Raw genomic sequence first — 15,763 nt, forward strand, 5'->3', positions numbered from 1 at the left:
GTCCTGTAGGCTGTAGATGGCCCTACTTTTGCTGGGTTTTTTTCTTCCAAATTTGATAAAGTAACCTGCTAAAGCATGACCAACAGATTAGTCTAAACCATTAACATCTGTCATTTATTGTGAAACTAAGCTAGTGAAGATGGCATGAATCGGTCTTGTCAGAGTCTACTATTCAGTGCTTGCATATGCGATTTTACAGCTGTTCACAAAACTGCATCTATCTTTTCACAACAAAATGGTCGATGAACTGTAGATTCAGAAAATCAGTTTGCCATAGTTCAAAACTATCTGCCTTGTGTGACTCAAATCAAAGTTGTTCGATATGATGAAATAAGCAACATGCTTTTTGTCAAACCATATTCTAAATTTGCAATTTGCAAACTGGATTTTTGTTTCTCAGGCTCTGTCTTTTCAATTTTCATCAGGACTTAGGGCCATAATTAATAGAAGGTGCAATCTCTATTTTATCAATAATTTCCTTTACCACACCCGCGTCTGTATGGCATGAGTTCTTATGGTTTCAGAGCACTCTGTCTGGGCTTAACTAATTCTGTTGAAAAATCACTTCCTTATTATCCTAAAATACATTGGTGATTACTGAAGTTCAAGAGAAACATACCTTTTATTGTTTCCGGATGATGTGGCAAAGCCCTTCATGGGGTTCAAGAGAAACATGCAACATATGTGGTGCCTTATGTAAGCTAAGCTGGGCGTAATTATTCTCTAGGTATTCCATTACACTTTCTTAATATGATATTGATACAGCCATGATGGCTCCTCTGTTCCCTTTGTCGGTTTCGCATACACTAGTTGCCCACTAGCTTCTTAGCAGCAGTTTAGCGTTGTTTGCAGTTATATATGCCTGTGAGCTGCAGCAACCATCGTGTCCCACAAATTGTTTCTATGCAATGCTAATTCCTTTATCGCTCAATTTTTGGGGTACTCGGCTTTTTATTTCAGACCTACATTCAGTCAGTCATCCATTAGCAGTTTAGTACTGTGAAGCACCTAGATTGTTTGTCGACATCTCATTTACTTACAGAAGATGGAAATTATCCATGTGCCTCCACATACTTTGTCTTGCATAATTTTGTTGGCTTCTATAAATGGTCTTGCTGGCGCACCAATGCCTGATTAATTGTATTGGTTTCTGTTCAAGTGCCATAATGCAATCTTCTGTCTTTGATTGTAAACTCCGGTTTGGTGTTTTTAGTTGCATGGTTCAGTGAAACAGGATTAGGTTTGCCCCTACAAAAAAAGGAAAAATCAGTGGAAAAGTAGAATGCACATCACTGTAGGAAGCCTGCTGCTGAAGAGACTATCCAGGGACATCTGTATCTGCTGCAGAGTCATGTTCAGGGTTTTGCTGCAAACATTCAAATATGGATGGATATGAGAAGCTGACTATATTATGTTTGGTGTCCCTATTCTTTAGTGGCATGGCTTAAAAGTTATCTGCCTTAACTCAAGAGAAAGTTGTTCGATATCATGAAATAAGTCATATGCTTTTGTCAAAGCATATTTTAAATTTGCAAGCTAGATTTTTGTTCTGCTGTTTTCTCATGCTTTGGCTTTTAAAACTTAATTGTGACTTAGGGCGATAGTAAGGTGCAATCTCAGCCATTTTTTCATATGCTTCAGCTTAGACTCTTCAGAGACAGAGCCAAAGCCAGAGCTATTTTATCAATATTTCCTTTACCACACCAGCATATGTATGACATGAGTTCTTATGTTTTCAGAGCATCGGGACTGAGCTTAAATAATTCTGTTGAAAAATCACTTATCACTTTCTTCTCTTAAAATAGATCAGTGATTACTGGAGTTTAAGAGAAAAGTTCTTTTGTGCCTTCATGGGATTCTTGGGAAACATGCTACATATGTTGCGCCTTCTGTAAGCTAAGCTGGGATATTGAAGTAATTTTGCTTTAGGCATTCCTTTATATTTTCTTTATATGATGTTGATCTAGCCATGATGGCTTCTCTGTAGTGTTTGGTTTTCTTAAACAAAATTCCTTGTCCTGACAAAATAGTAAACGTGTGTGTGAGATTCCTTCATCGGTTTCACGAACATTACTTGCCCAGTAGCTTCTCATCAGCGGCTTAGCTTTACTTGCGGCTATATGCTCGCAAGCTGCAACAACCATCATGCTCCGCAAAATTGTTTCTATGCAATGCTAATTTTATTTTTGTTGCTCATTTTGAGAGTACTCGTCTGATGACATGTTTGGTGCATCAACTTTTGAGTTTCTGTTGTGAGAACTAGAGTTTTATTTGTGGATATGAAGAAAAACCTTGGAGAGCTGCACATGAACAGCGGCTGGCCTTACATGGCGTGTGCTAAGACGGGTCCTCCCCGAGCATCTGGAGGGAGTACTTTGAAAAATGAAGACAAAGTCAGAAACTGTGTCAGGCAGTCAGTTAACTAATCCATTGAGGTTAACTTGAATCTCTATGTAAATAGAATATGTGGTGCAATGATAAAAAACACGATCAGCGAAGATAATCGTGGCAAAATTTGATAATTTTGCTAGATTGTGGGCTTTATAGTTAAAATTACGCAGCTCATGAATGAAGGTGCGGGTCGTAAAGGACTTGTATCGCCATTCAATCTCGCTGACCATGTCACTATATAATTCCTCGAGTTCCATTCTTGATATCATCAACCACCATTATGTCCAATGGCGGAGCTATGTGTCGTGCTGGGGGGGCTGTGCCCCCCCCCCCCCCCCCAGCTTTGAACCAAATTGTGAAAGGAAAATTTTAGGAGGACTTACATAAAAAACTTTTTTAGCTTTTGGCCCCTCCAAACTCAAGATGGGAACGGGTCGGGTCCATGAGTGATGCAGAGTTTGATTTGTCCATGAGTGATGCACAGTTTGATCTCCATGCGCGAGGCCAAACTCCGCGTGCACTGTCAGTGTAAATACTTCGTGCACGGTTTCAGTACAGCACACGGCAAACTCTTGAGTTCAAGACTTGCGAAGTAAGGAGTAGCACGTTGAGAGGAAGATGCAAGGCGGCGAGGAAGCGGATCCTGTGACCGTTAAGACATATATCCTCTGACCTCAGTGTCCCCTTTCCACATTCTACTCGTAAAATTAAACGGAATGAGATGGCCAAGCCTTTCAATTTGGAGTGCTAACTTTGTTGCATGGAAGAACCGTATTGTAAAATAAGTTGATCTGAATTTTTTTTACGTATAGAAGTTGATCCGAGTTTGCAATAGTACATTTCTGCTACTAAATCCGACATCTTCATAATGCTCTGGTCCTGCCTTATGTATCTAGGATGGTTGCATCATGGTGTGTATCTTAATTGTTATGGACATGCTTTAAATGTCGTAGAAGTAGTCTGCAAAAGTAGTGTATACATAGCTAAAAAGCTGTGGAATTCTAGTTGAATTTCGGGTCAGCCCTGGGGCACCCAATGGGCCAGCGAGGCCACATGATTTTGTCAGAATGGGTCGACCCGTGACCCCTAAAATTGGCCTTGAGTCCATGGGTCCAGGTCCAAGAGTCCAAGAAACATCATATGCTTTTTTTTTCTGAGATGTAAGAAATATTTTATGTGGGCCTATCAAAACTCCGGCCGAATAGAGCCCACATACACACGACAAACGGATGGGTTGCGGCCCATTACACGCTGCCTGCTGCTCCGTCCGCCGCCGCCGCCGCCGTCGTCGCCGCCATGCTCCGCCTCCGAAGCTCCATCCTCCCCATCTCATCCTCTCCTCGTCCTCCGCCGCTCCCAACACCTCTCTCTGCCGCCTCCTCTCCGCCGCCGCAGACCCCATTCCCTCGAACCCTAGTAGCTTCGCCGTCGAGGAGTACCTCGTCGGCACCTGCGGCCTCACCCGGCCCCAAGCCCTCAAGGCCTCCAAGAAGCTCTCCCACCTCAAGTCCCCCGCCAACCCCGACGCCGTCCTCGCCTTCCTCTCCGGCCTCGGCCTCTCCGGCACCGACGCCGCCGCCGTCGTCGCCAAAGACCCGCTCTTCCTCTGCGCCAAAGTGGACAAAACCCTGGTCCCCGTCGTCGCCGGGCTCGCCGGCCTCGGTCTCTCGCCTCCTGAGATCGCCCGCCTCGTCTCGGTTGCCCACTACTGCTTCCGAACCAGGCCCATCGTCTCCAAGATGCGCTACTACCTGCCCCTCTTCGGCTCCTTCGACAACTTCCTCCGGGCGCTCCAGCGCTCGTCCTGCCTACTCTCGTCGGACCTCGGCAAGGTGATCAAGCCCAATGTCGTGTTCCTGCGGGAGTGCGGCCTAAGTGACTGCGATATTGTCAAGCCGAGTGTCCCTGTGTCGAGGATGCTGACCACCAACCCGGAGCGCGTCCGTGCGATGGTGGCATGTGCTGAAAGATTAGGCGTGCCGCGTGGCTCTGGGATGTTCAGGCAAGCGCTGCAGGCTGTCGCGTTTCTCAATGAGGACAAGATCGCCGCCAAAGTGGACTACTTGAAGAACACCTTCAGGTGGTCTGCTGCTGAGGTGGTCATTGCTTTGTCTAAGGCTCCGATGCTGCTCAGGATTTCTAAGGACATGCTACAGCGCAAGTCCAAGTTCCTGCTATCTGAGGTGGGGTTGGAGCCCATGTACATTGCTCATCGACCGATAATTACTTGTCTTAGCCTGGAGGGCCGGGTCAGGCCCCGGTACTATGTTCTCAAGTTCCTCAAGGAAAATGGATTGGTAGATCGCGAGCTGGGCTTCTATACTGCAGTCAGTACGCCTGAGAAGTATTTCGTGGACAAGTACATATGCCCTCACAAGAAAGCTGCACCACACCTCGCTGAGGACTATGCAACCGCTTGCAAAGGGGAGATGCCAACTAATTTCTTGTTTAGATGAACCAGGAACAGGCTATGAAAATTCGTAACGTGTGTATGGCGCAACAAAGTTTTCACTCTGCATAGTAAGCTGGTAACTCCTGCCTCGTTGTTCTATGCCTAACTGGACGCGGGCTATCTCTTGTAGTGTGTTTTTTACATGCCAGTTTGCTCATTGCTGACAATTTGATTCCTGAACCCTGATATGCTGTTTGTTGTCATTCCTTAGAGAAGATATCAGTGTAGTCTGCTTTCATGGCAACGTTTATCTAGCATGTTCCCTCTTGACTTCATTGTATTTTCAGTTACATCATATTTCAGTTAGTACTAAGTTTGCAGTTCAATGTTCAGTATTTGGATTATTCTTACAAATATTGTGACAGTTAGTACTAAAGTTTGCTTAGATATATATTTCGAATGGATGTCTGTTCTTTTTTAACCTTTTGTTTTCTTCCTCCTTACTTGTTCCTAAATACCATAGTTGACCTTTTTTCAGTTTGGAATTTTTCAAATTTCTACATATGAATCAGTCTTATCATTTGCATCCGCCATTAATTGTCAGAATAAACCAATGGAGGTGCCATGTATAACAAGCAAATCCAATGAAGGTTGAACTAACATTTGTTCTTGTTAACATATGAAGAAGAAAATGATATGAGATTTTCCCACTACAACCTACAGCTTGCACTGAGGGCAAAAGTTTTTTCTTCATATCTGTCTACAATTGAGTGAAATCGTAGATTTAATAATATATTTTGCAACAAAATTCATCACAGTTTGCTGCCTTGAGCCGACACTGAGACCTTCAACCTGTTGTCCATCCTAACATAAAAAGTTGCAAATTGTTTTGTTTAGCAAGGATTAAGATTTAAGAGTTGCTCGACTAGTACTTGTCTTGCAACCAAACTAGTGTCACAGCATGTCCACGAGTCGGTGACCTGGGCACTTGTAATCCTTGGTGTTTAGTGATGTATATATCTGTTCTGATTGTGTTTAATGAGCAGCAGGGATAACTAACCGTGCTGCTGTTACCATGGCATTATATGCAAACATTTTTCCTGTTGAAACATGATCACAATCATATCGATCTGAAAAAGAAGAGAAAAATGAGAAATAGTATATATTCAGTAAAAGCGAAATATTAATTCATGAATTAGTAAAGGTTATACCTCGGTGATGAAGTGTACATCAGTGTGGTGACTCCAACTCGCTTGTCAGCCATTGAATGTAGTGCGCCTCTGTTCTGTTGCTTCTGCAGAGCGTCAGCAGATCTGGGCTGCTGTTGCTATTTTTTGTTCTGCTCAGTGACTTGAACTGAGGTGAGTTAAAACACTAGGACGGATGTACATGCTTGTGTTGATCAGTGCTTTATATTTATGTGGGGACAAATGCATTGGATATTTTGTTCAAATAGGAGGGATATATCTAAGCATATTGCCACTAGGAAAAAGTCACTCTACTCTTCAGATTCATAACTTCCGTAAACGGGTTTTACTTGATCAAAATTGGAGGTTAAGATAGCTTGAATTTTTTCACTGGGATTAGACTTATGTGTTTACTCCGAAATTCCAGCTAATATCTCCGAAATAAAAGAAAAACGACCCTAATTAGTCTGATGTAAATTTTCTGCTGGACATATGCACAGAACTTATTCACCATACTATTTCTGAGGAGTATCTCCATACTATTTAACCGTCACAACCACAAATGCCAATCTTTCAAGACTCCTCACAGGAAGAAAAATTGGTATAGCAAATCAGGAATATTTATGCATGGAAGGTCACTGCATGCAGATAGAGAGCATTCCTTACTCTATTTACACATATATTATAATCCTTCTGCATGGTTGGCATATATGGTTTATGGGGTCAGTTCTGTCTGGTCTAGCATGTTACTGTATCAGGGGAAGACTGAATTCTGAGATCAATTGACATGTTAATCTGGAACAAAAGAAAATGGCACAAAGCTTCTCAACATGGATATGCTCGAGAGCTAGGTAGTTATATAAAATATTCTTATCTATATTTACTGAAGTTTATGTATGTATGCATGTATGTCAAATTTATCCATGAATGAAGTTTATCTATATTCAATGAATTTTTTTTCTCAAAAAAAATCCATTAATTTACATCCTTGGTCCTTGTGGTGCTGCCACTGAAGTAGACCATATGCATTTTACTGAAGTGGGAGTAATGCCAGTTCTCCACTCAGCGTAATGTCCCTCTGATATATATGAATCTACTTTTCATTGATGCAACCGATGTACCACACAAGGACAAATACTTTAGTTGTGTACTAGAGAAAAAACATGATTCTTCCATCCTGTGACTGAGTGGTTGTATTCAGAGAACTGCAAATATTTTCTTATGATTGCCTTGAATATTAATAGTATACTTCAATTCCACGCGCCTAAAAAAATTAAGTTGACCAAACTGGTTCTTTTCTAAGTTTGTAACCCAGGTAACTAATTCTGGAACAGAGGAAGTTAGTACTTCAGTATGAGATAGTTACCACATTTAATGGAAGATGAAAGAAAAAATAGATAATAGCTCAGTTTTTTTTTTTGCTCTACTAATATGCAATGATATTATGTAAGGTCTCGCCAGATCAATACTCTTTGCCGTCTGATCAAGATTCAACTGGTGGAGCTGTCGAATCCATGCCTCTGCACACACCTGCTGGACAATTTTCCAGGTCTAAACAGAGTCTCAGTGTGCCATCATGTTTCTTGTGCCCTGCACCTCCAAGGCTCCAACTAGTATTTTCATTACCGACTTCATGTTATCAAATAGTGCCAACAATAGCCTGGGATCAACTTGTCTGTAAGGCCCTGTTTCACACTCTAGACTTACAAGAACACTTTACTGGTATTCTTATATTTATGGCCTCTATCACACAGAGATCTGCCTTTACACTGTATTATCTATTATTCTAGATGCTACTGCCTTCTCTTTCTTGCTGTGAGGTGACCCCATTGCTATTGGCGATCATATCTCAATGACTCCATCTGGTGACTGGTGCCCAAGTTGATGACAAACTCATCCTATTCTGGGGGACAAGGAGCCACCTTTGTCACCCTGGGATTGCGAGAGCACGGTGAGGAGGTTGGGTTTGCAGTGTGGGAAGAAGCCAAGCATGATGGCGATGGGTAGTAGTTCATGATCCATCTGGGTCACCCCCTAGGTGGTGAGCCAGAGCGGTGTCTGACAAAACAAAGTGTGTGCCTGTACCGGTAAAAAGCCAAACTCCTTGCCAGCCTGGATGACATGGCTGAATGGTCTCATCTAATTATATTTTTCTAAATCATGGCTGAACGAATTATGTGTTGTCAGTTCCATTATTTTAAGAGTAATTTGGGAAGTATCAGTGTTCAGTGATGGGCCATCTTCAGATACTGGTCATTGCTTGATTTCATTGGTGAACTTCTGCGCTTGCTTCTCTTTTCCTCATCACTTGGTGTCATTAGTTAATTTCATGCCTTGCAGTTAGCTTTTCATAGCTGCAGAATTACAGAAAGTTCCATCCAATAGTTTGCAAACTACTGGCAACAATATCATGTGGTAAATTTATATTGTCATGGTTATATTTTCCTCTGTTTTTATGTTGTTATGTTTCTACTTGCCATCTTTGTTTACGGATTCTTTGTAAGTGCTCCTTTGTATTGATGGTCTTATGCTTTGTATTTATCAGATTAGCACACACAAAAAACACAAATGATCTTAGAAACCAAACACAATTGGTTTGAATGATATTTTGTTATATTTTGAGGAACTGACATACTATAAATTTTACAGATTAAGAACAATAAAGTTGTATTCAGAAAAAGTTTTCTGTTGTACTCTAATCATATATTTATTTTGAACTTCCAATGATCTCTACCTAGCATTTCGGAACCTTGGGTACAAACCATTAATAACCTTCTATCTATGAATATTATTTGAGGAGCAAAATCAGCATGAAAGAAAACATAAATGATTATATAAACCAAACACAGCTGGTTTTGTTTTTGAGAAACGGCCAAATTATAAAATTAAAAGCTGGAGAGAAAAACAATTATTATTCGTAAAAAAAACACTATTTTATTCGCAGCATATCTGGGCTTAAAATTTGTACAAATGAAGCACCTTGAGGATTTCTGCACGTCTTTTGGGGGTGAATGTTGTTGACTTGATGGCTAAATCTGTTGCATTGCAGGATGAGAATCCAAAACCGCACATGGAGGAGATGCGAACCACAACTGGACTGAATAAACGAGGTCGGGATGGAACTTTTGTCGGCGCAAGGTCGTCTTCTGCATCATCATCAGGGATACTATGTATCAAGTCAGAAATGGAAGACCAAGGATTTTGGTATATGCCGCCAAGGAAGTGTCCGAGATCGGATGGCTATCTTCACTACAGAAAGAAAACAATAACTGGTAGTCTTGTTTGTGTTGGGCACGCTGATTATTACATGTTGCTACGCTCATTTGCCAAGCTTGCGGAAGTTGATATTAGGGTTATTCATGCCAGTGTGCTAAAACTTGAGAGGAGACTTGCGTGGATAGAAGAAAGAATAGGCAGAAGCTTGGATGCCTTGCAGAATCTACCTAGCTAAGCAAATGATGCGCAAAGACATGTTTCAGGCTGCCGTTTTTGATGGATTGCCAATTTGCCAAGTCAGTAAACTGGTGATGGGTTATCGTTCTATTGTCGAGAAAAGAGATTATGTTTGTAGTTCGGATCTCATGATCCTGAACCAGACGATGAGGGTCCAAAACGACGGACTCTTGCAAGATGTTGCTGATAAAAGTGACCAGGAACACCAAAATGTATCTCTACTTGTACTAATGATCCCCATGGACATGCCTGTGGTTCTCTTTGGTGGCAAGCTTTGCCAAAAAGTTACTTCTGTTTTGCTGAGCCATGTAATCTGCGAGATTAACCCAGATCCATTGTAAGAAATGGCCAAGGCTACTATGCATTTTAGTTTACCAGTTTTCTCTCTTTCTTATTAATGGAAAATCCACGTCATGGTCCTTACGCAGGCATATGTTGCTGTACCAGATTGTTTTCTCCACATGTCCATGGAGCCTTGGTTGTTTCTTAGGTTATTGATTTGCTCTGTACTACTGGATTTAGCTAGGAAAAACTAATGTATTAAGGTATACCTCAAGTTGTATTGGTTCTTCCACAAAATAAAAAAGAAGCTGTATTGGTTCTCTTGTATCTCAACTGCATCTTTAGCGCTAGCTGCAAGTTGTTCCTTCAGACAATCAATTATTTTTCCCGCTCCACCTTTTCTGCTTGTGGAGCTTCAGTCCCCCTCTAATCATTTCTCTCATTCGGACTTGTGTTTTTTGGTTGCAAAATTCGTTCATCTGCATTTGTGGCTTTTGCATCCATTTTGACATTCACAGCAGGAGCTCTGCTTCTGCATTAAGAGGGGAAGGGATCATTTGCTAAAGATGAAGAAAATTGGAAATGAAAACGATTCAAACAGGACCCAAATGACTCTCTCAACACACATGAGCATCTTTCACCTGCTAAAACAGCCTAATTTGAGGTGCATTGCATTCACCTAGCAATCCTCTCCAAATATTCAGTCAAACTCGCTATGATATCCGCAAGGTTTGAATGCATGTCAACTAGAGTTGCCGCTCAAATGCTTCTGTTCCTGGCAGTGCTTGCTGCACCCTCCAAAAGTTCAAATTCCTCCAGGCTGGCTCGCAGCACGACGTCCGGGTGCTTTGATGTGGTGCCAACGGTAGAGGTTTGAATTTTTTATACGGCGCCAAAATGAGTAGAGAAAATGAGGAAGCTAACAAAGCCTGGACAATGGTAAGATTCATGAACTAACTTCAGAAATTCAAACTTAAAACTTGTATGCAAAGAATCTGATTTGACATGCAAGCACACCATGAACATTAATTTAAGCAGCAGCAATACTATTTCTTCAGACTCACGCGGCACAGCTCTTACATGATAGTACCATCATCTAACACAAATGAGGAACAGCTCCCGTTCCCAAAGATGGCGATGGTGAATTCATATATCCATACAAATGTACATAAACGTAGAGAAATGAAGCATTAGAAAAACTTTGCACATTCACAAAATTGGTGGCTTCGTGATCACAAAATTACCAAGTGTAGTAGCAGAAGAAAGAAAAATTAGCTAGTGTAGTATAAACATATTTAGAGAAAAAATTCAGGTGTCTCAGTACTCAATAGCAGCAACAGCAAGCTTTCTGTGGGCCATCCTAAAAAGATGATGGTTGCATCTGTCATGTTCCTTGACTCTAAAACATGGGTGCACTGCCTCTAATTTATCTCTTCTTTTTTTTTTGGCAAAAAGTAGCCTCTAATTTATCTCAAGAAGCTAATCTGAATCTAATGCATTCTGAATTTCTGAACACTAGTTGGCAAGCTGTTCTTGGCTTCTTGCCATATGGATGACAAGTCCACTGAGGAAAAAAACTTGTAATGTTCCGTCGGAAATTAACAAGGCTCACCAACTTCAGTTTTACTCAAATGGCAGCAACAGTATAGGTTAAAAAAAACTTACATGCCGCCAAAAGAGGGGGGAAAAATAACAACACATAAACAACTGCAAAGTTCATGAATTTGCCTACAGAATTTCAAACTTGAAATAGTATACTAGATTTAAAATTAGAGGTTTCTATCTGTCGATCTGGAACATAATTAAATTATCACAGTAGATAAAATGGCAGCAAATTAAAATTAGATAAACTATCACAGTAGAAACTTGCTGACATAAACAAATAGCATCAAGAAGAGTCTGAACTCTGAAGCGACACGCAAGCACAGACGAACATTGATTCAAACAGCAACATCACTATTTCTTCAAGGCCACAAGCAGCACAATTCTTACAAAGATTGTAACATCGTACTGCTTCCAACTACATACACGACGCCTGCCGCCATCAGCTCATGAAACGACGACGAGGCCAGCCTAGGAGGAGGTGAACTTGGTGACGGCCTTGGTGCCCTCGGAGACGGCGTGCTTGGCGAGCTCGCCGGGGAGGACGAGGCGGACGGAGGTCTGGATCTCCCGGGACGTGATGGTGGGCTTCTTGTTGTATCGCGCCAGCTTGGCGGACTCGCCGGCGAGCTTCTCGAAGATGTCGTTGATGAAGGAGTTCATGATGGACATGGCCTTGGAGGAGATGCCGACGTCCGGGTGCACCTGCTTGAGCACCTTGAAGATGTAGATCTTGTACGTCTCCACGCCCTTCTTGGCCTTGCTGCCCTTCTTCCGGCCCCGCTGCTTCGCCTCGCCGCCGGCCTCCTTGGTCGCCGGCGCCCGCTTCTCCGCCTTGGGCTTCTTCCCCGCGGTGGTCTTCTCCGCGGTCGCCACCGGCTTCTTCTCCGCCGCCTTGGGTGCCATGAGTGCTGGTGGTGGTGGTGGTTCGAGCGTGGGGCTTGGCGTGGGATGTGAGGGGAGCTGCTCAAGTGCTGATGCTGAGATGCGTAGAGACGGAGGGGGCGGCGAGGTTATGTAGGGAGCGGGGGAGGAGGAAGGAGCTGGGCTGCGGTTGGCGGAGAGGATGGTGCCTCGGATCGATGCCGTGGAGTGGATCCAGCCGTTCGGTGATGCTTGAGACGGACGGAGCCGATGCGCTTTCGCGCGGATCGATGACGTGGCGACTTATTTTGATAACAGTGGGTTTTTTTTTACTGGAGGATGCTCCAGAGATAAAAGCACAGATAAAATTCACACGCCACAGGTCTCTCTCTATTGATTATTTTTTTGGAGGGAGGTCTCTCTCTATTGATTTTATTTGAGCGAGGTCTCTCTCTACTGATTCATCAACAATGGGATACAGGAGATGGGGTAGTCTTTTTTTTCTTTAGTGTTAGTAGGAGAGTTATCAAAATAAGTGTTTCAATCTTAGTACAACTTTGCACTAAAGTTAGTACAAAATTAAGACACTTATTTTGAGACGGAGGGAGTACAATGATTAGAACCACGCAAAAAAAATAATTCATTCACGGCCTCTTTAATTAAACGGGATTCTAAAATTGCGGGGAAAACATAAGATTGAAATGTTACGCTCATCTTAATCTTACAAGATTTTGGTTTGTTTGATTGTATAGTAGGGAAAACAAAGAATTCTTTCAGATAGGTTGGAGTGGATGTTAGGAATCATATGGGAAGTAGTACAAAGAAATCCCTGGAAAAATTCCCTATAGGATTCGATCATATGAATCAAACAACCAACATAGAAAAGATTTCTAAAGATTCTAATCCTCCAAAATTCCTATGAAAATCCTTTGAATCAAAAGAAGCATTGATCAGAAATGGGTATTAAAAAACACCCCGAAGAAGCAATGCACTGCACAAGCATGTGCTAGAAAAGAAGAATGAAAAAAAGGGTTGCTAGGTTTATTGAGGAAAACCGGGCAAAATCTAAACAGTGAGGCCTAGCTAGACTGGGCCTGAAGCACGATAATACATACAACATGCCGGAAAGGCAACACCTAGAATACACCCCGCCACGCACTCAAGCGCCTTCGCTGCTACCAGACTTGACACTGAAAAACGTTGCATTAGTCCGGGCTTGTCACGAGATTGTCCGTGAACCATGACGACACTAGAGAGGAATGATATGTCCGACAAATCAAATATATGCCGCTTCGATCCCACGAGGAGGACTGACATGGCTCACCCGACGCACCTCACATGTGAAGGACGCTCCTACTGCCCACCGACGGCGAATCGTCATCGTCGACCCCACGTTCGCCCACGGGCGAAGCCACAAGTCCATCCCACCGGCACCTCCAAAACTATGCCCTCAAGAGGGAATGCGCGCAACGCCAAACAATGCTAACAACGTTGCCATCGCCCAATTCGGTAAACCAGTTCTACGTTTTCCCTGGTTGCTTGTCGGGAGGGAAAGTGAGGACTGCCACCTTGACGCCTCCAGCAAGGAAACGACACCCGGAAGGCGCGGTCACTGGAGTACAGCTTTCGTCGACAACCTCACCCTCCAAGCCCCAGGACTCGGTCAGTCGCCCTAACAAGCCATCTGCGCGTCGGACCACTCGCTTAGCATCCCTCGTCCAACTCCTCCACCGCACTGCAATAAAAAAAACTCATTCCTCCATTAAAAAAAATGTATACGCTATACCCACTCTGCATTTAACCTATTTTTTTTCTATTTATCAGTTTTACTGAAATTCTTGCTTATTATTTTTCCAACCGTTCAACATCAACTTGCTTCTGTACCCAGGAATCTTGTGCACTCCGGTGAAGAACATTTTTCTACTGGACTCTTTGAAGGGCCTGACTAATCCTATCAAAATTTCTCAATGTCTGTTTCTGCTTTAGCTGATTACACAAAATCAGCACCTCACCTGGCAAGTTATTTTAGTTTGCTGCCAAAACGTTCTCAGATCTGTGGTTTGTTACCTGCATCAAACAACTATCCAAACTTGAGTTCGCATGTAGTCGGCTCAACTCCAACTGGAAGAATTCTTTTGTCAAACAGAGCAACATGTAACCAGCTCAACTACAGAGGTTACATTGTCTGCAAAATGCTTCGGCATGGTCAAGATCTAATTTGAAATGTTTGACCGCAGGACTTCTGAAGCATCTTGCTTATCCAATTTAATTAGCACCATCATCAATTTATAAGCTGCGACGCAGGGAGAGGTGGAGGATGATTGGGAATCCCAAGTGCTAGTTCTTCATAGATTCAATTTCTCGCAGCTTGATTAGATAAATGGCTCAAATTACAGATGCTAGAAGAGAGAATTTCGTAGTACAAGATTGAGATGATTGCATCTTTCGCCATTGTCACAGAAATCACAGATACAATATCATCCTTGCTCGACGAATCTGACGGGCACTACACACTAGCAGGGTCTCATCTTAGTCCATGAGAAATGGATCTAAGCAACACTGGCCAGGCTATGGGGGCGGTTACTCCTTGGTGGCGGCGGTCTTCTTCTTGGGGGACTTGGTGGAGGTCTTCTTCTTGGGCGACTTGGCCTCCTTCTCGGCGGCGGCGGGGGACTTCTTGGGGAGCAGCACGGCGTTGATGTTGGGGATGACGCCGCCGTGGGCGATGGTGACGCCGGCGAGCAGCTTGCCGAGCTCCTGATCGTTGCGGACGGCGAGCAGCAGGTGGCGCGGGATGATGCGGGTCTTCTTGTTGTCCTTGGCCGCGTTGCCGGCGAGCTCCAGGACCTGCGATCCAAAACGAAATCTGTCAGTCATCCGTCGAACAGGGCAAGAACAGAGTAACAGTGGCTCAAGAACAGAGTAACGGCCGCATACCTCGGCGGCGAGGTACTCGAGGACAGCGGCGAGGTAGACGGGGGCGCCGGATCCGACGCGCTGGGCGTATCGGCCCTTCTTGAGGTACCGCCCGATGCGGCCGACGGGGAACTGGAGCCCGGCCTTGACGGAGCGTGTCACCGCCTTCTTCCTGTCGCCGCCCTTCCTTCCGGCCATCTTGCTTGCTACTTCTTCGGCGACGAGGATTGTCGGGGTGTGGTGTTTGGCGGCGGTTGCGCTGGATCGGAGTGCACTGAGTTTGTGGGTTTGGACGCGGGCGAGGGCGCGGCTTTTATTGGAGGCGGGAGCGTCGCGGGAGGGGGGAGCGATCCGCGTGACGTGCTGCGCCCGCCGTTGGATCTGGGGGGAGCGTGCGGGCGCGGGGAGGTCCAGATGGACCAATCAGAGAGCAGAGATTTGCAATACGTACGTGGTAACATCATTGGCACACCGATTTATTTTTGAGACACTCAAATTTTGGAACATCTTGACGATACTCAGAATCTCTTTCTTCAGATCAACAAGAAGGGATCTGTCAAGTTTGTCATTCGCAAGGAAATAATGTACAAAAGCACAATCATTCTCTAAAATAATAGACTGATGAATGGTAATACCGATATAAAGACCTGCTAGGCACACGCGGAGCTCAGCTTCA

The 15,763-nt window shown here is 43.7% G+C and overlaps 2 protein-coding genes and 1 pseudogene across 2 annotated transcripts; 1 reads left to right on the top strand and 2 right to left on the bottom strand.

The window, feature by feature from the left end:
• Positions 1–3,633: 3,633 nt before the first annotated feature.
• Positions 3,634–10,032, top strand: LOC109745215 (transcription termination factor MTERF8, chloroplastic-like; annotated as a pseudogene).
• Positions 10,033–11,640: 1,608 nt separating this feature from the next.
• Positions 11,641–12,303, bottom strand: LOC109745216 (histone H2B.2-like). Its single transcript, XM_020304349.3, has one exon. It carries the CDS (start codon positions 12,211–12,213, stop codon positions 11,779–11,781), a length of 435 nt encoding a protein of 144 aa, XP_020159938.1. The 5' UTR covers positions 12,214–12,303; the 3' UTR covers positions 11,641–11,778.
• A 2,209-nt stretch (positions 12,304–14,512) lies between these two features.
• On the bottom strand, positions 14,513–15,381 carry LOC109745217 (histone H2A.1-like). The gene is made up of 2 exons (XM_020304350.4): positions 15,109–15,381; positions 14,513–15,018 (listed from the first exon to the last, which is right to left on the bottom strand). Exons 1-2 carry the CDS (start codon positions 15,283–15,285, stop codon positions 14,752–14,754), a joined length of 444 nt encoding a protein of 147 aa, XP_020159939.1. The 5' UTR covers positions 15,286–15,381; the 3' UTR covers positions 14,513–14,751.
• Between the last annotated feature and the right edge of the window lie 382 nt (positions 15,382–15,763).

The sequence above is a fragment of the Aegilops tauschii genome, chromosome 6 (assembly GCF_002575655.3).
Source record: "Aegilops tauschii subsp. strangulata cultivar AL8/78 chromosome 6, Aet v6.0, whole genome shotgun sequence".
Classification (NCBI taxonomy): Eukaryota; Viridiplantae; Streptophyta; class Magnoliopsida; order Poales; family Poaceae; genus Aegilops; species Aegilops tauschii.